This window comes from Natator depressus, chromosome 1 (assembly GCF_965152275.1).
Source record: "Natator depressus isolate rNatDep1 chromosome 1, rNatDep2.hap1, whole genome shotgun sequence".
Taxonomy (NCBI): Eukaryota; Metazoa; Chordata; order Testudines; family Cheloniidae; genus Natator; species Natator depressus.
Window position 1 is genome coordinate 264,930,912 of NC_134234.1, and position 24,130 is coordinate 264,955,041.

General features: G+C 40.7%; 1 protein-coding gene across 1 annotated transcript in view; it reads right to left on the reverse strand.

The window, feature by feature from the left end:
* Positions 1 to 24,130, reverse strand: part of CFAP54 (cilia and flagella associated protein 54) — a 209,517-nt gene that overhangs the window by 56,170 nt on the left and 129,217 nt on the right. The window contains exons 42-51 of the mRNA XM_074941863.1: positions 21,726 to 21,920; positions 20,912 to 20,999; positions 20,284 to 20,493; positions 17,656 to 17,722; positions 13,801 to 13,983; positions 10,422 to 10,508; positions 9,359 to 9,481; positions 7,661 to 7,714; positions 3,607 to 3,823; positions 2,439 to 2,530 (exon numbers count right to left, since the gene is read on the reverse strand). Of these exons, the coding sequence (XP_074797964.1) occupies positions 2,439 to 2,530; positions 3,607 to 3,823; positions 7,661 to 7,714; positions 9,359 to 9,481; positions 10,422 to 10,508; positions 13,801 to 13,983; positions 17,656 to 17,722; positions 20,284 to 20,493; positions 20,912 to 20,999; positions 21,726 to 21,920 (1,316 nt within the window). The remainder of the gene's footprint in view (positions 1 to 2,438; positions 2,531 to 3,606; positions 3,824 to 7,660; positions 7,715 to 9,358; positions 9,482 to 10,421; positions 10,509 to 13,800; positions 13,984 to 17,655; positions 17,723 to 20,283; positions 20,494 to 20,911; positions 21,000 to 21,725; positions 21,921 to 24,130) is intronic.

Genomic DNA, 24,130 nt, shown 5'->3' on the forward strand with positions numbered 1-24,130 from the left:
ATAAGCAATAGCCTGATTTCCAGGGTAAAGGGTCATAGATAGAGGATGATTAATTTGCCAGGAGAGAACAGTCAACTGACACTAGAATGACTACTTTCTCTCACTATCTATTTCTTTACCTTTTCCATGGATTTGGCGGAATTCATACAGGCAGCAATTAATGCCTGTCAAGAGCACCAGTAAGTTTATTCAAAATGTTTTAAATCTTTATTTTACTTTGTCATATGCCTGGAGCTGTAATTTCTTAAACTACACAACAAAATGAAATGGAATGCTTCTCTTTTAAATGCCTTGTCAAAGGTTCTAGAGAATTAATTTCTATTTATCCAGTATATTATCCCATCAAAATAACTCAGATATGTTCTGCAGGGACCACCTCTAAAGGTGAATGGGTACATTAGTTCTCATGTCCAAGTTAGTCCCAAGCCTCTTTGTTGAAACAGAGGGGGCTCCTAGTTGCTAGTCCATGCCAGGGATAGATTAAGGCAGGGGTCCCTGGCCAATTTGGAGGCCCCACAGGAAAAATGGGTGTCCCAGTCCCAGAAGAAGCCCCTACCGGGTCACCCCAAGCCCCAGCAGCAGCCATAGGGGAAGAAGCTCTGAGCCTGGGCACCTGGAGACTGGCTGCAGCCGCGGGGCTGAAGCCTCAAGCCTGGGAAGCCCCGAGTCTGGACTGCCCCAAGCCCCAGCTGGAGTGGCTGAGGGTGCAGAAGCTCCAAGCCCAGGCTTCCCCAGCTGGAGCGGCGGGGGGACGGAAGTCCCTAGCCCAGGCTTCCCCGACTGCAACTGGCAGGCACACAAGCCCCCAACCTCGGGGCTTCCCCTGCAGCTCCTATTGGCCACAAACTGTGGGGGTGGCGCCTGTGGACGGGGCAGTGGACAGAGTTGGCCACGGCTCCACATAGGAGCCAGAGGGAGGAAATTCCGCTGCTTTTGGGAGCTGCTTTAAGTAAGCGCTGCCGAGAGCCTGCACCCCTGCCCCACTCCCAGGCTGCAAAACCCTGTCCCAGCCCTGATCCCCCTTCCCCCTCCAAACCCCTCGGTCCCAGCCAGGAGCACCCTCCTACACCCCAAACTGCTATCCCTAGCCCCACCCGCGTCTGCACCTCCAGTCAGAGCCCTCACACACACCTACATCTCCTGCCCCAGCCCAGAGCCCCCTCTAATACTCCGAACCCCTTAGCCCCAGCCCTGAGCCCCCTCCTGCACCTCATCCTTGGCCCCACATCAGAGCCCACACCCCCACCCTGAGCCCTCACCCGTGCACACACCCCAACTGCCTGCCCCAGCCTGGAGCTCCCTCCCGCATCCTGAACCCCTCATTTCTGGCCCCACCCTGGAACCTGCACCCCCAGCCCAGAGCCCATACCTCCTCCCAGGCCCCCCCTCCCATACTCCAAACCCCTCAGTCCCAGCCTGGAGCACCCTCCTACCCCCCAAGCCCCTCATCCCCAACCCCACTCCAGAATCTGCACCCCCAGCCAGAGCTGTCACACACCCTCATACCCCAACCTCCTGCCTCAGCCCAGAGCCCACTCCCATACCCCTCGGCTCCACCCCCGCCAGCTCCCTCCTGTACCTCAAACCTCTCATCCCGGGCCCCACCCCAGAGCCTGCACCCACAGCCAGAGCCCTCACCCCCTCCGACACCCCAGCCCCCTGAGCCAGCCCAGTGAAAATGAGCGAGTGAGTGAGGGTGGGGAGAGCAAGCAACACAGGGGAGATGGAGTGAGCTGGGGGGCAGGGCCTCAGAGAAGGGGTGAGGCATGGGCTTGGCCTCAGGAGGAGTGGGGCAGGGGTGGGGCAAGGGTGTTCGGTTTTGTGTGAGTAGAAAGTTGGCAACCCTAGTGAGGGCAGAAGCCCAGAGCCCAGGATGCCCCAGCTGTAGCCACTGGAAGCAAAATCCTCCAGCCCGGCAAGAGTCACTGTGGGAGGAAGCCTCGAGCTTGGTGCCTGGTGCTGTGGCAGAAGCCGCTGGGGACGGTGGAGGGGGGTGGAACGGAAGCCTGGAGCCCAGCTCCAGGGCTGCTGCAGCATAGAAGTAAGGGTGTACCACTCTCATTTCTGCGCTGCCTCTGTAGGTGGGTCTGATCTCCCAACCAAGGGCGGCCATGCAGAGAAGGACAATTCCTGTCCCTCCCTAGCGCGGCCGGAATAGCAGCTAGGAGCCGTGGGTTCCCAGCAGCAGAAGAGATCAGATTTCACGGGGGAGGGCTGATTTCATGGTCCATGACATTTTTCACGGCCATGAAATTGGTAGGACGCTACCTATAGCTATTAACAGCTTGGGTCACATTAGAACCAGTGACCTAGAAAGTAGAGACTCTTTAACTCATTTCCAGTTCCCTACATCATCTAGTCCCCATTGTATAATTTCGGCTACATAGGAAATACATCATTTGATGAATAGTGGACTGTTTCCTAAACAACAAAATTACCTTTAGCATAGCCATATTTAATTCGTCTTTACATCTGACCAGCTGTATAATAATGCTGCTTTGTTCCTGGTGTCTTGTAACTTCTGCATTAACTGGCAAATAACATTTGTAAAAGCAAAGGATAACAGTTAAATTCCAAGAAAGACTTCAACTTACAAAGGAGCAGAGCTGAGCAAATAATTCTCAATAATTTGAAGAATTTATCTTATTTTTCTATTCACTGAATATTCATGAGAAATTCATGACTGTTCTCAAACATATTTCTTATTTACATTTGTTCTACCACCCTGCCAAACTTTTTATACTTCACACATCTCAGTTGCAGCTACAGGGCTCTCTGTTTAGACATTGGGGGATTTTTTTTTGGGGGGGGGGAGGAGAATTTGGAAAAGCCTCCAATCCCACAAGAGCTAGCCCCATGAAGAAAAGGACTGAGCCTGCAACTGCCAATGAGGAAGAACAGAGCAGTTAGGCATAGTTCATATATAACAAACTAAATCCAACAACCTTTGGAACAAACAAAGCATGTCTTTCTCCTCATTGTGACCATTTTGTTTGTTCCCATATCTACTTCTCTGTCTTCAACTTTTTATACTGTAAGATCTTTGGGACATGAACTATCTCTTATGTTTGGAGAGGGCCCCAACATATCTTGGGAGATTCCACAATATATATAATTAATAGTAATAAGTGAAGCATTCTGACTATGAAAGGAAAATAAATAGGTGACCACATCATGATCTAAAGAGTATCTTCTGGTGGGTAATTTACTAAAAAGAAAAGGAAGCCAGTCATTCATCTCCCAAGATGAAAAAATGGATACTCATTTGGAAGAAAGTGATCAGGAAATGTTAAAACAGTACAAAGCACAAAAAGCCATAGGATCCACCAACAATAATGTATCTATAAAAAGAAGTAAGAATGAAAGGCAACTCTAAATTAAATTTAAATATGAAATTTTAACTATAAAAAATTTGAAAACTTATATGTTCAAACTTTCTAAAATAAAAAATAAACGTTTACATTTTCAGCAAGACAATATGAATATTCTTTAAAATGCATCAGTATAATGTGTACAGAAATGTTAAAAATGATAAAATTATACATGAAACAAGCTGGAGAATAAAATCAAATGATGATCAGACTTTTTCATGACAATTATAATTACTTTTTATGCTTGACTCCACGATTCTGCTTGGCTTTTTTAAGCTAGTGTTATCCACAGAATAGATTGTTTTAATCACTTTTTCAGGAATGCTATTTATTGTTGCCGAAAGACAAATGATGAAATGCATTTTGGCCAAAGTTAATTTATTCATGATTTGTTGATCACACATTGAAACCACAGCTGGAGGTAGACTCCAATTAAATAAGTCTTCTAGTACCTACAAGCAAAGTTAATAATTCGAATTAATATGCAATTACATGCTAACCACCATATCTGAATTCAATAAAAGAAATGTGTACTCCACTTCTATTAATGCCATTCATGAAAATACAAGTAGATATGGCTCATACTAGATAATATAATATTTGTCACCATGGAGGAACTGGTATTTTTCTTCCCATAATGTTTTTCTGCCAAGTGGTCACATATGGGAGGGCCTGGCAGGTGAATTTCCTGCTGGAGGAAAAAATCAATGACAGAGTCCGAATATTTTCATAATTTGTTCTATTTACAAAGTATGTATCTGTCCTTGAACAGAGATAGTCACAAATAGTATACAATTAAACTTCTATATCAGTAATCTCAGCCAAAATCCCAATTCTGCTCCCAGACTTGATTCTTGTTACAGAGATTAAGGCAGGGAGCAAACTCACATTATTTGTAACCCCCCACAAAAAAAACCCTGCATCACAAAACTAACAATACTGTGTACTTGCTATACAACTTTGTATTTTTCATTCTACTCTCTGTAAATGCTTCCTTAATTATTACTAATAATAATTAACTTTTTAGCTCTTCATAAATATTAAATTTCGTATCAAACCTCTGTATATCTATCTATCTTCCTACTGTATTTTCCACTGCATGCATCTGATGAAGTGGGCTTTAGCCCACAAAAGCTTATGCTCAAATAAATTTGTTAGTCTCTAAGGTGCCACAAGTACTCCTCGTTCTTTCTGCTGATACAGACTAACACGGCTACCACTCCGAAAGCTAGAAGAGGTTCTTAATGTAGTACCATGAAGTATATAAATAGCGGAACTAACTAAATCAAATCTCAAGATAGAGCCACAGTGATCCTGTGGAGATTCTTCAGCTTTGGTCATGTCAAATCTCTGTCAGTTTTCTCATTTGGTAAACTGGCAATTATAATACTAATTGTGATGTTATATGATTAAAATATGACCATGTATATTATCGTTGCTACCACTGTTATACAGTTGCAACAAATCTTGTGCAAAGTATGTCATGTAAGGTGTCAATAGAAAAGTTATGATTTGTTGAATATGATTATCCTATTTGTATGCATATCATATGTATCATGCATGTATTCATGAAGTTATGAATATTGACTATGTACCTATATTTCAAATGTGTTTGCTCCTGGGTAACACCGACCAGGTGGTTTACATCCAATCTAGCCAGCACATCGTGAATGGAGTATTCAAGTTGATAGCCCATCAACAAACACAATAGGCCATGGAAGAATCTTATCCCTACCTGATGGACTTTCCTGTGGATGTTCCAGTCAGAATATGGATAATGGCCTCTGCTATGACTCATTGAATCATGCAAGGGCCTGTGACCAGCTCATGTGACACTGGACTACATCTTGTGGCTGTACTTTTCCACAAACTGCTGAGGGTTTTGTTTGGGACAATGACGTTCCCAACATATGGCAGAAAGTATAAAAGGCCCTGGAAACATCTCCATTTGGCCTCTTTCCTGCTCTGATCTCTGGACTGTGAATTTATACTAATGGGAGTACTCTAACCAAAGGACTGAGGACATTCCAATCATTTGGAAGCATTATCTTGGCCATTATCTTTGAAAACTCGTGGCAAACGGGGGAAGTCCCGGATGACTGGAAAAAGGCTAATGTAGTGCCAATCTTTAAAAAAGGGAAGAAGGAGGATCCTGGGAACTACAGGCCAGTCAGCCTCACCTCAGTCCCTGGAAAAATCATGGAGCAGGTCCTCAAAGAATCAATCCTGAAGCACTTACATGAGAGGAAAGTGATCAGGAACAGTCAGCATGGATTCACCAAGGGAAGGTCATGCCTGACTAATCTAATCGCCTTTTATGATGAGATTACTGGTTCTGTGGATGAAGGGAAAGCAGTGGATGTATTGTTTCTTGACTTTAGCAAAGCTTTTGACACGGTCTCCCACAGTATTCTTGTCAGCAAGTTAAGGAAGTATGGGCTGGATGAATGCACTATAAGGTGGGTAGAAAGGTGGCTAGATTGTCGGGCTCAACGGGTAGTGATCAATGGCTCCATGTCTAGTTGGCAGCCGGTGTCAAGTGGAGTGCCCCAGGGGTCGGTCCTGGGGCCGGTTTTGTTCAATATCTTCATAAATGATCTGGAGGATGGTGTGGATTGCACTCTCAGCAAATTTGCGGATGATACTAAACTGGGAGGAGTGGTAGATACGCTGGAGGGGAGGGATAGGATACAGAAGGACCTAGACAAATTGGAGGATTGGGCCAAAAGAAATCTGATGAGGTTCAATAAGGATAAGTGCAGGGTCCTACACTTAGGATGGAAGAATCCAATGCACCGCTACAGACTAGGGACCGAATGGCTAGGCAGCAGTTCTGCGGAAAAGGACCTAGGGGTGACAGTGGACGAGAAGCTGGATATGAGTCAACGGTGTGCCCTTGTTGCCAAGAAGGCCAATGGCATTTTGGGATGTATAAGTAGGGGCATAGCGAGCAGATCGAGGGACGTGATCGTTCCCCTCTATTTGACACTGGTGAGGCCTCATCTGGAGTACTGTGTCCAGTTTTGGGCCCCACACTACAAGAAGGATGTGGATAAATTGGAGAGAGTCCAGCGAAGGGCAACAAAAATGATTAGGGGTCTAGAGCACATGACTTATGAGGAGAGGCTGAGGGAGCTGGGATTGTTTAGTCTGCAGAAGAGAAGAATGAGGGGGGATTTGATAGCTGCTTTCAACTACCTGAAAGGGGGTTCCAAAGAGGATGGCTCTAGACTGTTCTCAATGGTAGCTGATGACAGAACGAGGAGTAATGGTCTCAAGTTGCAATGGGGGAGGTTTAGATTGGATATTAGGAAAAACTTTTTCACTAAGAGGGTGGTGAAACACAGGAATGCGTTACCTAGGGAGGTGGTAGAATCTCCTTCCTTAGAGGTTTTTAAGGTCAGGCTTGACAAAGCCCTGGCTGGGATGATTTAACTGGGAATTGGTCCTGCTTCGAGCAGGGGGTTGGACTAGATGACCTTCTGGGGTCCCTTCCAACCCTGATATTCTATGATTCTAACCAGACACTTAACAAGCCAGCAGTTTATTTCATCACTGCTTCAAGCTTGATCCAAGAAATTTGCGATTATTGTATGTATTTGATTCCTTTAACCAATTTTAAGTCTCTCTTCTTTTCTCTTATAAATAAACCTTTAGATATTAGATACTAAAGGATTGGCAACAGCATAATTATAGGGTAAGATCTAAGTTATATATTGACCTGGGTGTGTGGCTAGTCCTTTAGAACCAGAAGAGCCCTTTGGTTGATGAAACTGGTTTTAAATAACCACTTATCATTAACTCTAGTGTCTGGGAGTTGAAACAAGGACTGGAATACCTAAGGAGGCTGCAGTTCTGACTTCTTGTTAGCCAGTGCGGTAAGACAGAAATTTACTTCTGTTGCTTGTTTGGTATTTCTCATGGAAGAATAACCACAAGTTTTGCAGTGTGTCTGCCCTATTTCTTAGCAGTTTGTCCTGAATCTGGTATTCTCAGTTGTGACCCACCGAGGAACGGTGAGACTAACTTCTATCCAAAGAGGCCTATTGTGAAATTTAATGTATATGAAGTGCTAAAGAGTGTTATTATTAACATAAAATAATAAATAATAATAAAAGGAAACATTTACAGAGGCATATAATGGACAATACAAAGTTATATAGAAAGCACAGGAATAGGTATATTCTCCAGGTCACATAATTCCTTTTGACTCTTACAGGTACTATGCAGGTGAATAATCATGCTCTGAACTAACATTTTAGTTCTATGAGACAAAGTTGTTTTCTTACCTGTAAGTTTGCATTCGTCAGGAGGGGTTTCGATGAGTCAAATTTCTGAAAAGACTGGAATTAAAATGTAACAATGAATGATGAATGAGTTGCTGATGCTCTTACAAGGAACTTGGGGGAAACCAGTGTAGTGGTACAGTGTCACATGCTATATTGTCATGTAAGCCTCAGTTCAGAAATGCATTTAATCATATGTTCAAATGCAGTTGACTTCAGTAGGGCTGAGCACACGCTTAAGTACTGCTCTGAATAATGAAGGTTCCCAGAGGGCCAAAGAAAATATCATTAATGGTACTGGTGTCCTTAAAGACCCAATCTAGTGGGGGTGCAATATGTTCACTCTCTTTCGGAAACACTGGTATCTTACTCTTGCACGACTTTCAGCTTCTTAACCCATGAAGTGTCTCCCTATGGCATTTGTTTGAAAGAAACACTGGAAATTTTAAATAAGATCACCTTTTTGTCTGAACACTTTTCATTTAAGTAATGTTTCATATGAAACCTAAGATTACTACACATTAAAATGGGGGAAAGGAAGATGTTTTTCTCTTTTTTTTACATTATTTAATTTGTGTTTTTGACATTTTGTATATTTTCAGCTTCTTTGTAATTGGTTTTCTTTAGCCCTGATTCTGGTCTCAATAACACTTGTGGAAAGGAAATCAGAATCTAGCCTTTTGTGCATTTGATGTCACTGCCTCTGCAGTCAGTTTCACTGGTTCCACACAATCAGTCATTTTCCCCTGTTGCCTGTGTTAGCTTTTCACACAAACAGAGGAATAAAACATTTTAAAAAAGAGGACCATGTAATTGTAATGCTACAAAATTTTCAAGGAACTTGGGGCCGCATTTGGTATGTAAAACTAATTTGTACTCATCTTTCCAGACTGACTGGATTCCAAAATAACAGTGGCCCTGTTAAAAGGGCTACAAGCTTCTCCTATAGTGAAATACTAAAAATGGTAACCAAATATTAACAGGAAGAGAGGAAGATAATGTTAACTGAAGGCAATTAAAGAATTCAAGTAGTGAAAAGATATGATTTGTAATGTGTTAGTTTATTTTTTAATCTAGCGTGGGTGATTCTAATCCTCAAATGACAAACAACAGAACTAATCAGGCTATCAGACCTTTGTTTTGGACACCAAAGTATATATACACACTTACACACACTTCTTTACATGAGATTACAGGAAAGGAATGTTAAAGTTGCAAAATAAAATGTTTCAAGACCAGGAGATGCCCAAGTGCATACATCCTTAACTCTGTCCCTTTGTGCATATGCATTATGAGAAAGGGTGAAATCCTAGCATCACTGAAGTCAATGGGAATTTTGCCATAGACTGAAATAAGGCTAGGATTTCACCCATAGTCTTAAACTACATGGTCACATACTACTTTTCCCTGCAAGACGCCTGCCTTACTCATTGTATAGGTTGGATGGAACACAGTGAACAAGGAAGGTATTCAAACTTTATTTTTGTCTTCACTGTTCAATGACCGGTTCTCTCCCTCATTCAGTGCATGACACCTAAACTGCTTATTGCATGATGCTGGAGTACTAGTAATTTCAGGAACTAGTAATGGCTATACTGCTTGTAAAGGTTTTTGATCATTATAATTCAATGAAGGAGAACCAAGTGTTATAGTTTCGTGGCATATGAGGGTACAAATATAATTCAAGCATGCATATTTTACCATCATTTTCCCAATAAGTCTGTAGCCCGCAGGTACTTTCCAGGGAATTTTTTTGCCATGATTGAGCAGACACAGTTCATGGAAAGCCTCCGCAAAAAATCCTAAGTCTGTAAGTACTTTAATCTTTAAAGAAATAAGAAACTGAGATTTAGTTTTAGTGTCTTTTCTTAGTCATTCCATTCACTTACAATAAAATATATTAAAAGGGAAATCGTCAAGTAATTTTGACCTAAATTTTGACCACTGGACACAATTTAATGGAGAATGTTTATTGCTAGACAGCAATCCTGTATGTCTTGTACTGAATAAATGAACCCAAAAGCTGAAGATTTCATGTAACAACAATAAAATAAACAACCTTTCTCCAAAACTGAAAAAAAAAATCAATTAGGGTTCAGGTTTGGTTAGAACTTTATAGTTATAGGTTCCAGTCAGTTCCTATTTTATCCAAATCAATGTAGTCATCCGTTCTCCATAATCCTCATCATTTCCTTGAGTCATCCAAACGCTAGAATAGTTAAGCTTTCACTTACAAGTTATATTATTTTAAAAAATGCACTCACACTAAGATTTAAAGAACTTTAGCAGGAGTACAAATGAAGTGACAAAACTATGTCAAAAGTTATGACAAAGTTCTTGATGACGTTACTGGTGTTGACAGTGAGTAAGGAAGTGAATAAGGACAGCCACGCCACGTACACGTAACTTTAAAAAAAATTAAAAAGAGCAGGAGAGGGGAAAATCAATGTTTGCCAAAGAAAAAGGCCAGACTCAGAAGGGAATATGTTATGTTCATATTTTTGACTATTGTAGGAGTCTTGATTAGTAAAGACAGTAATAAAAATAAGTGATTTCAATCACAAAGGACTCTCATTCCATCAAGATGCTCATTGAGAGAAAAATATTGAACAAGAACTCAAGTATAAAATATTTCTTTTACAGTTCATGGCACAATGTTATATACCAAGGAACAGTAAATCAATTACATTTAGTAATAAAGTTAAATGAAATGTTTATTTCAAAATGGAATACGTTGTAGCAGCTAGAAGGTTTATTACATTACCTTGAGGATTCTTCCTTCAATACATTTAACCGGGTCCCGACAAATTTCAGAAACAAAGTATTGGTACAATGTGAACAATGGCAAAACCTGCAGAAAAAAATGTTAGGTGGTCTAGGCATAAAAGCCAGAAAAAGTCTGCCAAACACAAAAATACAGTAGTGCGAAGACTGTACATTAAAGAAAACACAGGAAAGTAGCCTAAGTTACAGTGGTAATACTTCCACTGCCATCCTGGCTTGAAATCTTCTTCAGAACCACTTCTCTTGTGTTCTGTGAAGAATGGATACTTTACAAAATTCTGTAAATGGCTAAAGCCAATCCTACTATTCTTAGAGCACTATCTTTCATCTGATCAATACAACAGACTTTAAAGTTTCCTCAAAATTATCCTCTTAGCTCAGGCGTGTTTGATGTACCATAGGAGAGTACATCTACTTGAAAGAATTTAGTACACAGGGTTGCTCAAATAGTCTGTGCTTGCCAAAAATTTTCTAAAACAATAACTAAAAGGATAAAAGTATACCTATGACATTATAAAATATTAAATACCTAGTCAAATATAATAATGTTCTAATTTAAACTATTTAGATTATAATACAAATTGAATCCTGACAAGGCTCAGTTGAGTTGAATCTGCTTATCCAAACAGTGAATTTGTCTCTTGATCTAAATTATTTTTATTAGACAAAGTTAATAAAAGGTAAATGCTCGATCCTATAATCTTTACTTATGTGATTAATATTAAACTATCCAAACAGTCCCATTAATTTCAATTCAACTTCTGATCTAAGGGTAACTCACACAAAAAAGTATAATGTACTAGGACCCAGTCCTGCAATCATAAATAAACATTGTTCACTATTTTAAAGATTAAAATATACTCAGGTTAAAAATCATATTTGGATTAACATTGAAAGAACTTTTGTAATCTGATTTACTGTTCACCACTTATACTGTTTGTTTTCTTTTTAATTTTCTTTCAGCGTGGACAACGAAAACAAGCTAGGCAGTGTTACTTTGGTTTATAGTTATTTTCTTGTCAATGTCACTTTACGGTTCTCATGAACTAGTTTAATAGTTCTGTGTCTGAATTACAAAGTCCTCAAGGGAATCTTAGTCTCTTCTTAAAACGTTTTCTCTGCAAGTTTAAAGTATTTCTGAAAAAAATATATTCTGTAAAATATTATTTTATCAAGCCAAAATCTGAAGCCAAATTTGACCTCACTTTAAGTGTGCTTTAATGGTGTCCGTTGTCTAAAATGGACCCACAACTGATTACACTGTATAATATAGTGGAAATGTAGCTCTTGACCTGCTGGTACTGCTATTGCAGTGCCTCTGATCCATGGCCTACTAGCTACTCTACCTGATACAGGAGCAGTGTGTCTATAAATGTGCAGAAAGAGGTGTGTGATTAGCAATCTGCTCTCTGAGATAGATAAGCAGGTGAGAGTGTGTGTTTCATTAAAGTAGGAGAGAAAGAGGCAATCTGTATAGAATAAAATTAACCTGGGGGCTAGAAGGGGACAGAATTAAGTGGGAAATGGGAAAGAACTTGGTGGAGGGCAGGGGTACAGACTAGAGCCTTGCAGCAGGACCTGCTGCCATAACAGTGGAAGCAGGTAAAATGTACTTTGTTGCAGGTGCAATTGGGTGGGCAAAAAAAAGAGACTGTGGTAATTTGCAGGAAAACACTAAATCTCCAGTCAGTTTGTCATAAATAGAATTTCAGCAAAGTAAAGCAAGTTTTTCTTTTTTTTTTTTAAATAAAGGTTTCAATACTTAAATTTAAGCGAGGGATCAAAAGAAATTTGCTGTCTATTATAACAGGAGTTAAAATATTTTTACATAGTTTAAACAAGATTTGTTTTATTTTTAGTGATAAAAATTGTGTCTGAATTCCATTTGTGTATATATATTAACCAACTTTAAAAAAAATAGCATAGGAGAATCTGTCTTTCTTGTGGGATTTGCGGGATCTAAGGTTTTTGTGGGTGAGAATGGGACAAAAACTCAAGAAACAATGCGGGAGCGGGTGGGAGTGGGTATTGCAGGGCAGGACGGAAGCAGGATTAAAGAAACAGTCACTCGCAGGGTTCTAGTAAAGATAATCAATTAGGGAGGGAAGTTGTGAAGACAGATCTTTAAGAGAAGGAAGAGAAAATGAGAGTGAGGAAAATAAAACTAAAATAACTTACTTGCTGAATCTATAATTAAAGTTCTCTAATGTGCTTTGAATATATTGCATCTACACTCACTTTTGAAGTACAGCGGCTCTTGAAATCACATATATTATGTGTTTTCCTCTGAAGTGCTTAGGAACAGTAGACACACAATGCATTTTTGGCTTCCTGTCATGTACAAGTCCCTATCTATGCTAACCAATTGTAATCCCCTGACAACCTGGACACACCGTGAGTGGTAGAAAAGCCAGCAGCTGCATCTACTTAGGAGGACACAGCATAAGCACAGTGGTGGTTTAGCTCTGCAGCCAATTCCATTTGTAAACTGGATAAAATCCTAGTTTATCTCTGCATCTGGCTTCATGTGAAAAGCACTTCTATGCCTGAGCTTAGTTCTACTCCTTGACTACTACTGACACTTTCAAGGAGGGAGGAAATAAATGAGAGAGAGAGAGAGAGAGAGAGAAAGAGATAGACCATTACAATATTCCACCAACATGGCATGAAATAATAAATCAGTATTGCTGACCTTACACACGCAAAATGTACAGACCCTAAGGCAGTCAGTCATTCTCAAACTTATTTGATCATGCCCCCCTTCTTTGTGTCTGTAGTAGTTTATGCACTCCCTGCCCCAGGCACCCAGCCAGCAGCTGCCACGCTCTGGCCACACAGCTCTGAAGTAAAAGCAGAGAGCAGTGACTGCTGGCCAGGTGCCCACCTCTGAAGGCAGCACCACCACCAGCAGCATAGCAGAAGTATGGGTGGCATGGTATGGTATTGCCACCCTTACTTCTCTGCTGCTGCTGGTGGTGACACTGCCTTCAGAGCTGGGCCCTCGGCCAGCAGCTGCCACTCTCTGGCTGCCCAGCTCTCAATGTGTGCAGCAAGATTTTTTTCCCTAAAGCTTCTCATGCCCCCCACCCCCAGAATATATTCTATGATATCCCTGGAGGCATCCCCCTCCTCGGGGCACACACATCACCCCGGTTTGAGAATCTCTGCCCCACGGGATTAAAAAATGCAGAACTCTGTGCCATGACCCTGTTGCAACAGTCCCCAGACCACCAGCCAACAAAGATAACAAAGGCTCTCTCCAAAGCATGCTGGGTATCCACAACAGATTAAGCATAACAATTTTCTATTAAATATGATGACTTACAATTCATTTATATATGTTTTTCAATAGTACTTACTATTAAATTTTGCTTTGCACAATGCAATTCAAATATAAGGAAACTCAGACTTGCAACTACAGTGGAGACATCAGCTCTGTAGCGATCAGAGAACAAATCAATGCCAGGAATAAGTTTGTGTATTTCATATTGTGCAAAGTCACAATCAGCTGTGGGATGTGGAATAGAGACTCTAAACAGTGTCTGAAAATAATAAAAATGACATATTTGTAAGTATATATGCAGCTGTGAAGCATAAAAAAGGATGAACAATTCCCAAAGCTCAAAATGAAATTCAGTCAACTTCTATATTTCACCTGGTTCCAAATGAAACCATGCAAAATTGTAGAGGAATGATTAATGTTTTCATGTCTGAACCTTGATCGAGTAAGAGATCCGGCTGTAGATGGATAGAAGAGAGCATCAAATGACACTGAGCAAAGCACAGAAGGAGATCTAGGTCCAGAAAAGCCACAAACAATGTCTATTTGTCTGGATAGGTAAATTATATTCAATGGTAAATTAAATTCAAAATTACTGCTAATTTGCTTTCAGTGGTTTTCTCTGTGTTGGTCCTCATCACTTGGTCTGATAGGCAGGATGACTATCATCATCAACCAGTATTTTCCTGCTCTCTAATTCTATCCTTTCCTCCCTCAGAATTTTCTGGGAACCTATGCAGTCCCTGAGCAGATTTATAACAACCAGTTGTGTGGCAAAGGGAGAGATGCTGGTAGTCTTAGTTATTTGTTGACTCAGGACTTGGAGGGAAGTCTGCAACAAACAAACTAAAACAAACACACACACACCCACATCCATCCCAATAAACAAAATTACCACAAAAGAAGCCTCAGCAAATATGCCACTTCCTGCTAAGAAACCTTCCTAATGGGGTTTAGGGCTCAGCTTTCCAAGTCAGAGCACATCAAAACAAAACTTTAGATAGAGTGGAAGAAGTATAATAGTAAATCTCCAGAGAGGCTCTTGAAAATGTGTCAGGTAACCCCTAGGAGAAGAGTATAAAGCCTCCTGATAGCATACAGCAGGGCTGGCCAACCTGAGCCTGAGAAGGAGCCAGAATTTACCAATGTACATTGCCAAAGAGCCACAGTAATACATCAGCAGCACCCCATCAGCTCCCCACCGCTCCAGCCCCCAGCGCCTCCCACTCGCCAGCAGCCCTGCCAGTCAGCTCCCCCACCTACCATAATCTGTTTCGCATGAGCGGGAAGCTGGGGGCGGGGGGGGAGGGAAAGGAGCAATGAGCTCATGGCAGGCTCGGGGGAAGGGGCAGGAGCCTTGGGGGAAGGGGTTGAGTGGGGGCAGGGCCTGGGGCAGAGCAGGGAGTTGAGCAATGAGCACCCCCTGGCACACTGGAACGTTAATGTCTGTAGCTCCAGCTCCAGAGTCAGCGCCTGTGCAAGGAGCCACATATTAACCTCTAAAGAGCCGCATGTGGCTCCGGAGCCACAGGTTGGCCACCCCTGGCATACAGGAAGGAATTTATGACTCATTCAAGCACTTCAGGAGCCGGGGAAAACAAGGAGGAAGGGCTTGTTGAGATTCCTCACCTCATGGAAGTCTTAAAGCATCTCTTTATGGAGAGTATCTTCCCCCACAGAAGGGCTTCTCTCCCTTTTGCACAAGCTTAGCAGGCTGGTTTGGTCTTTTACAGCCTGTGACTCCACCAACTTCCTGCTACTTCTGGAAAAAGTCACTACCACCTTTATGCAAGCTAAGGGGCTGGTTTTGTCCGTCACAGCTCAGGACACTGCTTCAGCCACCTCCTTGTTTCACTGAGGTAGGTGAGATTTCTTTCATTGAAAGCAGAAACAACAATAGCCGTCCCAAGGTAAAAATGCTACTGTAAGAGGCAGAACCAATGGGAGGTTTTTTCCCTTTTTTCTATTATAGTCTTCTTTGGTCACGAGAGAAATGGCTACTATTTGAAGACATGAACCCTGCCCTCCTGTGCCTGCTGAGTGAGGGAGGAGTCAAAGTGAAAAAGCTGAGGAGAGAGCCCTAGAGAGTGGGAACATCCTGGATAATGATGGCCGGCATCCTGCCTGCCAGCGTCTTTGGTATGCTAGACCAAGCCACAGAATAGTACTGTTTTTGACACATGGACAGTAAGTTTAAATACGGAAAATGTGTTTTCTTTGAGTTGTTTACTAAAGTTGATCCATCTTAAATGGATTTTAAGAGGCAAAACTTGTAGAAGGGCGAGTATTGTACAAGATAAGAATGTTGTCTCTGAAATTGAAAATTCCTCCTATACAGAGTCTATGACATCACAGTTAGCACTCATGCCTAGAGACTTGCCATGTCTACACTGCCACTTATGTCGGCAAAAGCTATGTCGCTCAGGGATGTGAAAAAACACACCCTTGAGAGACATACATTTCACCGGCATAAGTGGTAAGCGTGCACAGTGCTATGTGGGTGGAAGAGCCTCTCCTGCCAATATAGCCACTGCCACTCACGGAGGTGGTTCTATTATGTCGATGGGAGAGCTCTCTCCCATCGGCATAGAACGTCTACATGAGCGATCTTACAGTGGCGCGGCAGCATCAGTACAGCTGTGCCACTGTAAGCTCACTAGTGCAGACATGGCCTTACCGTTTATATATTCATGCAGCAATGTGAAACACAAAATAGCTAGCATAAACCTGGGACAATAACTAGATTAAAAACTATACCAGAAAGAGGAAACAATGTTATAAAACAACCTTCCAAACCAAACAAGTTATGGGACTTTATCCTTGTTAGGTACCATGGCAGTGGACTGATCATATTTTGCAGCACACTTTCATCAAGCTACAGCCATCTGAATGAACTAGGACAGATCCTACTCCAGTCATGCACAAGTATTTCCAATGGGACAATACTGCGATGATCGGCTGATACTATTGCTCTCTGATTCATGGAATCAACATTTTTCAGCTTTGTATCACAGATGCTATAGTGCTAATAGATAATTGAAATTCTTTTGCTCAAATGTTAGGATTTGGTTTCTATTCTTGGTGAAGTTAACAGGGCTTCAGTCTGGATGGGTTCTATCCTCGTGGATCAGGCTGCAGCATAAGGATCCTAGGATGATGCATGTGATTAAAATAATGCTACGAATTTTCTATTCCCCATTTTTTTGGATGAAGCTGATTAAGTTCCTGAGGCTGCATTGGTATCTATTAGCATAGACCCCCTGTGCGTATGAGAAATCCAGTTGACAGGATATTTGTGATCCCTCTTTCAGGATCCCTGTTTTTAGTAATGCCTCAAATCTCCATTCCCAGAGTATACAGAAACATCTTTACTCCTGACTTTGTTTCCAAAAGATTGCATTCTTAATTTAAAGATCTTACTTTCTTTCTAAGTGAAATTTTTATTCATTTGAATGCTCTGCCATAGCTTTTAGAGGAAACTTCTAACAGTTGAAAATTTAGCCTGAATAGTCAAAATTTTGCATTACCAAAAGAAACATTCTTCAGTGAATTTTTTAAAAAGTTTCTATACTCTCGGTTACCTAGTTAAAAATGTATGACAATCTATGAAGACTCTGTAGAGATCTGTGACAGGAAGCACCCTGCTGATATTGATGGTATCTACTTCAAGAGGAAAAAAGATCTATTTGACTGGCAAATGTTTTAGCCATCTTCACATTACAATATTTTATTTCTTCTCTGGGAGATTAACTTCTTATTGAAATGATAATTTGAGATTAAAATACATGTGCATAAGTTGGTATCTACCTTCAATCTTGACTCTACATAATTTGATATGGGAATATTTTTATATCATTGGCCATTTATTGAGCTTTATATCTTGAAAACAATATGCCAACTACTGAATAAATTCTAAATGAAAATATATCCTTACCTTAAAGAGTATAGCAGAGAAAATGCAGCATTTAGTTCTTAATCTCACATTTGATGTCAATATATACCTGAGTAAGTATAACATATAGGTAAGACATTTGAATGTGTTCATTAATTTATGTTAATTAACAAAGCTTTTTTTCCTACTATAATAATTATTAATAATGACCTCTAGCAGTTTTTCAGATTTGAAAATGTCACGTCACATGGCTTAATGAACTACTGGAAGGTTCTCAATATTATGGTCATGAGGGCAGTGTAAGAACCTATATAGAAAAAAAGAGAAATAAATAGATACGTGGCTATATCCTCCCTCATAATACCTCACCAGAGATTTCATGATGATTGGCCACTATGGTGTGTATAATATGTGCAAAGTGCTTTAATCTTTTGCATGTTATGGGGCAAAATCCTTACCTCTGCTCCAGTCCCATTACTTTGGGTAAGAGGGCCAGAGCAGCACAAAGGGGCTCTAAAAGCCCTGGAAATTGATGTAGAAGGATTCCCTCAGTGCAGGAATTGAGGAAGAAAGCTGTAAGGCTGCTTTCCCAGGGCTCCCTCACAAGCCCTAGCTGTGACAGATCTGGCAATTTCCTGCAACATCCTTGGGAGACCTAACTGAATTAAATGTAAGTATCTTTGGGGTTCGTTGTATTAAATAAATGGGTTATGTAACCTCCACTGTGGGGATATGTTTACATATGTGAGACCTGGAGGATCAAAGGACTATATTGAACAATGTGCCAGATAACAATGGACTTGTGGAACAAAAAGTGTTAAGTGGTTTTCCTGGGGAATATCTAGGGGGAGGTGAATATAAATTCCACATCTCTGGGGAATGCAAAAACCTTTTGAAAATATGGCCTGAGGAGGGGTCACTGTCTGCTGATCACTTACTACATGAGACCAAGATCAAAGGCCCGTGCTGTAGAAAGGAAAAGGCTGAACTATTCCTGGTTGTTCTGGTTCTGAATCTGATACAGTCATGAACTTAAAAAGAAAAGGAGTACTTGTGGCACCTTAGAGACTCACAAAGTTATTTGAGCATAAGCTTTCGTGAGCTACAGCTCTCTTCATCGGATGTATTCAGTGGAAAATACTGTATTTTATATTTTATTTTCAAGTACTCCTTTTCTTTTTGCGAATACAGACTAACATGGCTGCTACTCTGAAACCAGTCATGAACTTGTAACCACAGGGAAAACCTAGTTGTGAGTTTTGATGGAGTGACACTTATCAGAGCCAGAGACTGGAGTTGGGGTGACCTCTTGAAAGCTTTTTAGCATGCATGTAGATTCTTTTATTGTTTTAATATGTTATCTCAGTAATGCTCTTACCTTCAGAATAAATGTGCTTGCTTATAAAGAGCTATACTATAATTCATAGCTGTGGGCCATTAGGCTGTCCATAGCCTTTGAAGAGAAAGCAAACAGGAGATGGTACCCTGTTTAGGCAGTCTGGCTTGCTGGGAATATCAGTATAGGCAGGGAACTGCACAGCCTGGAAAAATCCTGGTCAGGAGGCAGACAGACAGGGGTTACTACCCAACAAAGGTGACGGCTGAGGAGATGGGTACCCTTGGTGGACCACGGAGGGGGAATACAGGTGCAGTTGCCCCGAACTGTGACATTCACATGGGGTGGAAGTGTACTGGGAGTGGGGCCATAGTGCTGCAGAGATTCTGGGTGCACTGTGGAGCAAGGCATCCCAGGGACAGGCTGCTGCTTAAGTTACACCTGGGGCGGCAGAGCAGCTCAGGATCAGTGGCCACAAAAGGTAGTTTAAGCCACCTATGCCCCCACCCCTTTTTTCCCCCCTTGGCTGCTAATTCTGTGCCATGCCTCTTAGAGGCACAAAACAGAATCTTAACTATGGTCTTTTAATAGTATGCATACGATAGCTTGGCTGATATAGTTATTTGTGGTAGTCCGGCATACAACAGATAAAACTTCATCTGACCTAAGACTAATCAGAAAAATTACAATTTTTCCCCATTAAATTTGCCCTGATATATTAATATTCATTAAGAGCACTAACTTGAGAATTTTGATGTTTCTATTGAAAAATTAATAAGGATGTAAAGTCCTTTTGGCTACAATTTGTCAATCATTTATTAGATTTTTATGTTTTATACATATATTATTATTCTATTCCTATGATCCCTCCCTGTGCCATACAGCTGCGGTTAAGATCAGAGGGCAGTGCTTGAGAGAGGGGGCTGTCCGCAGAGTGTTCTCAAAGAGGGCCACTTCCCTTTAGAATACTCTCCACATGCTGATCTAAAATAGCTTAAATCTGTTAACCTTCTGGGCATGCTACAAAGTTCAAGTGCTCGAGTGGGAACTGGAAGAAGGCTGAGGAAGCTGGGGGATTAATTTTTGTTTTAAGGAAAAACTGTGATGCAGTGTGGGAATTTACAGTTATACTGTATTGGGCATGCTCACTGTTAATTAGCAAGGGACATGGTCAGGGTAATAGCAGAAGTACAGCTGCTTTGACTGATTTTGTTTTATAACTCCTCTTTAATGTGTTTTTAAATTTATGTTGGGGCACTCAAGGCCTTAGATGGGCATTTGTTGGTGTGGAGTTCTAAAATCTAAAGAAATACATTAAAAAATAAAATACTTACTGAGCTATCTTAGCTGCTAAAACTGCTGCATGCAAGCACCCCCAAATTCCAGCTTGATAAATACATTTCTCACTAAAATGTTTAGAACTTCCATCCGTAAAGTCATCAGTAACATTTTTTGAAAAGCCATCTAACTCTTGCCAGTTGTTAAGTACATCAGCTATGTTAAGTGTTTCATCAAGGGCTTGACACCAGTATTTAAAAGCAGCTCTGTAACATAAAAAAATGTATCCATCATATTGCTGACATCTTCTGTAGCAGAAGAAGAGTTTTATTCTGCTTTCTATCAGCTACAAATAATTGTTATTCAGACAGAAAATTGGAATCTAGTTTGTAAGACACAAAAAATATAATTTTTGACCAACTCACAAGTTGATCAATATTTTACTAAGATCAAATAGCTGTATGGTAAATGACATAGTTACTTCGTAGAGACACATATATATTGGTTCCAAAGAAAGCCATTCATTAATGTAGTTAGTAGAGAAAATGGATGGGAGAACAATATGGAAATGAAGACAGCAGATTAACTCATAGAAGAACTGAAAGTCAGGAGAATTATAGATAAAATTACAAAAATAAAAATTGTGTCATTTCTGTATCTACTGTTCATCCAGTGACTATGTACCTCTTCTTTCCTGCATAAAAGTGAAGATTTCCAAGTTCATGTAGAGCCTGCACCTTGAGGTCTCTCTGGTTATTTATTTGAAGGATTTCTGTTTTTCATCAATTAGAAAAAAATCCATTATAACATTAAAACCATTACTGGATCTTGAACAACTTTGCAACAGAAATAGATTTGCACACAGGAGATAGTAAATAAGATTATGAATATTTTATGTAAAGGTTTCTGAGGATTTGGGGATATTTTAATTTCAAATGTGTGACTATGGACCCAACCCTATTCCCACTAACTCCAACTGGAGCAAGACATATGCATGAATCTCTTTCAGACCTATTAAATGGACAGAACTTGTTTGAAAATAAGCATTCATGATACAAATGCAATTCTCTCATTTCTACAGGTTGCATACAGCAGTTTAAAAAAATCATAAACCCCCTTAGCTGTCAAATGGTTTCCTGGGAAAAGTCTATAAAAAGAAGTAAAGGGACACGGTCAGATGATAAAATCATGAACCAGATTCTCAACTGGTGTAAATCACTGAAGCTCCACTGAAGTAACATTTTTCATATGAAGAGATAACTCCTGAAAATTGTGACTGAGGTATTGGCTTGTTTTGGATCATACTGGGGAAATTATTTTTTATTGGGGGGGGGGGGCTAGGGGTTGTCCCATAAACACTATGTGGATGGGGAATACCTGCTGTGAAGACTGTCTGACGTGAAAGGGACAGAGAATAAAACTGCATGAAGAAGAACATGAACATAGGTAAACAGAGTTGTTTGTATTAGCTGTAAACAAAAATATGTAAATATCTTACCAATAGTTTTTTCATATGAAGAGACAACTACTGAGAGCTGTGACTCAGGTAATGGTCTGCTTTCGACCCTACTGGGGAAATTAAATTTTTCTTGAGAAAGGTCATGTGGTTTTGGTAGAAATGTCAGTTCAGCTCCCACACTAAATTCCACTTTTTCATTTGAAGAGATCCGATAGGGTACTCTTCCAAAGGTATCTAGGTCAGAAATGTAATTTACTTACTAAATATAGTTTACAGCCATATTTCCTTCACATAAATGATTCTAAACCATATCACCAAAACAAAATATTTTCAGTGTCTAATTTCTACATGACATTTCTGGTCTTTATAATAGCAGGTTAGAAGGAATAGCCAACTTGTGATTAAAAGTGAATAAACATGGGAGAAGAAAAGCAGGCTGCATTTTTCAGAAACATTTTCTATCCCTGCAGTATATATATTAATTTGCTCTGAATAAATGAACTATGACACACTGAGCATTACTTGTACTCTGGATTTAGCCTGAAAGCACTAAACAAAAAAGTTTTTAAATGTTCCTATTTGCCCCATGTAGCTTTCAAGGAGAAACTTTCCAGGACCAGAAAGTCAGTCAGCAACTCAACACAATGTCAATCCAGAGATCTACAGCAAATTAAGTAGTATTCTTTGGGCTCCTATTTTACACAGTGATGGATGCTGGAATCACTGCAGACATGATGTTCTATATGCCAAGTAACTGTGGTTCTTCAAGATGTGCTGTCCAGATGCACTGAGGCTGACCTCATACACCACACGGTATAAAAGCTGGGGTGACCCCAAGTGTCCCTCAGTTCCTTTGCCAGTATAGAATCCAGGTGTTATAGGATTCTGTAGTTGTGTGGAAGAAGCATGGGTTGTGGAATACACCTCTAGAGGAATCACAAGTACAATAAAGTAAGTAACTGTTTCTTCTTCTTCTTCGAGTGCTTGTCCATATTATTCCACTCCTGGTGCCTTACAAGCAGTAACCTACATCATGGAAGGTGGATGCTCAGAGTCTACCTGAATAGCAACTGCAAGACAGTTTTGCCAAAGTGGGCATCAGATTTTCATGACTCTACTAAGGAGTAATTTTGTGTAAATGTATGTACTGAATCCTATGTTGCTGCCCTACAAATTTTTCAGATTGGAACACTTCTCACTGAAGCTGCGGTAGCTGCCTGAGCCATCATGAAGTAAGCTATAATGTTGAAGGTGGGTCTAAATTCGCATATTCATAGTATAGCTTAATGCCAGTAGAAATCTAGTTGAAAAATCTCTGGGTCTAAGTAGCTTGATCTCTTACCCTACCTGTATAAACTACAAAAAGCAACATGTGGAGTTGGTCACATGTTGTGGAGGTTTCTCTCAAATGAGCGAATCATCGAGGTATGGGTAAATCTGGACTCCTTGTTTTCTCACATAACAAGGGCCCTCAGTGCTGTCAATAGACCAAATGGTAGAACACTCTACAGATAGTGGAAAATACCCACTTGGAATCCCAGCAGGATGAGCAGGATGGATTACTATGTGAAAATAAGCATCTTAGAGGTTGAGAGCTGCATACCAGTCTTGTGCCTCAATGAAAAAAAGTTACAGAGGGCAGTTTTACCACCTAGAACTTGAATTTGCAGCTGAAGGTGGTTAGCTGTGTCAAGTCCAAAAATGTGCACCACATCCTTTTTTCCTTCAATATTGAAAAGCATTAGGAATAAAACCCTTCCCTTTGTATTATGAGGCACTTCTTTCACTGCACCAAAACTTAGAAGGGACTCCACTTCTTGATGTAACACGCTCTTGTGAAAGGGGTCTCTGAAAAGGGATTGGGAATAGGGCTGGTAGGTGGGGAGGTCTGGATTTCTCTAGAATACCCCACCTCTGTGATCTCTACATCCAATGGTCTGTAGTGGTGAGGTTCCAGGCCCCACAAAAATAAAACAAATGGTTCTGAAAAGCAGGGGGGAGGAAAAAGATACTCCAGAAAATGTACATGGCTCCCATACAAGGAGTCAAATTAGCTGCCTTGATGATGACATTGAAAGGTCAACAGATAATGAAGGAGGCGGCAGATGATTTCCTCCTCTGGTATCTTTTTCTCTTTTTAGCAGAGGCCATCTGAACCTTCTGAGTGTAGTAACTAGAGCTGGTTGGGAATATTTCAACCAATTTTTTTTATTGGAACCAAAACTTGTATGTTTCAACAAAACTTTCAGTGAGAAGGTTTCTAAGGTCCAGAATTGATTTTTTAGGGTGGGGGGAAGAGAGAGAGACACCCTCCCCCCTCAGAAAAGCCAATAGCACCATGCGAGGGCACTCATCTGACATGTGGAAGACCCAGGTTTAAGTCCCTGCTCTGAATCAGGTTTTATTCCACCAATTTCTGTTGGTCAGAGAGACAAACTTTCAAG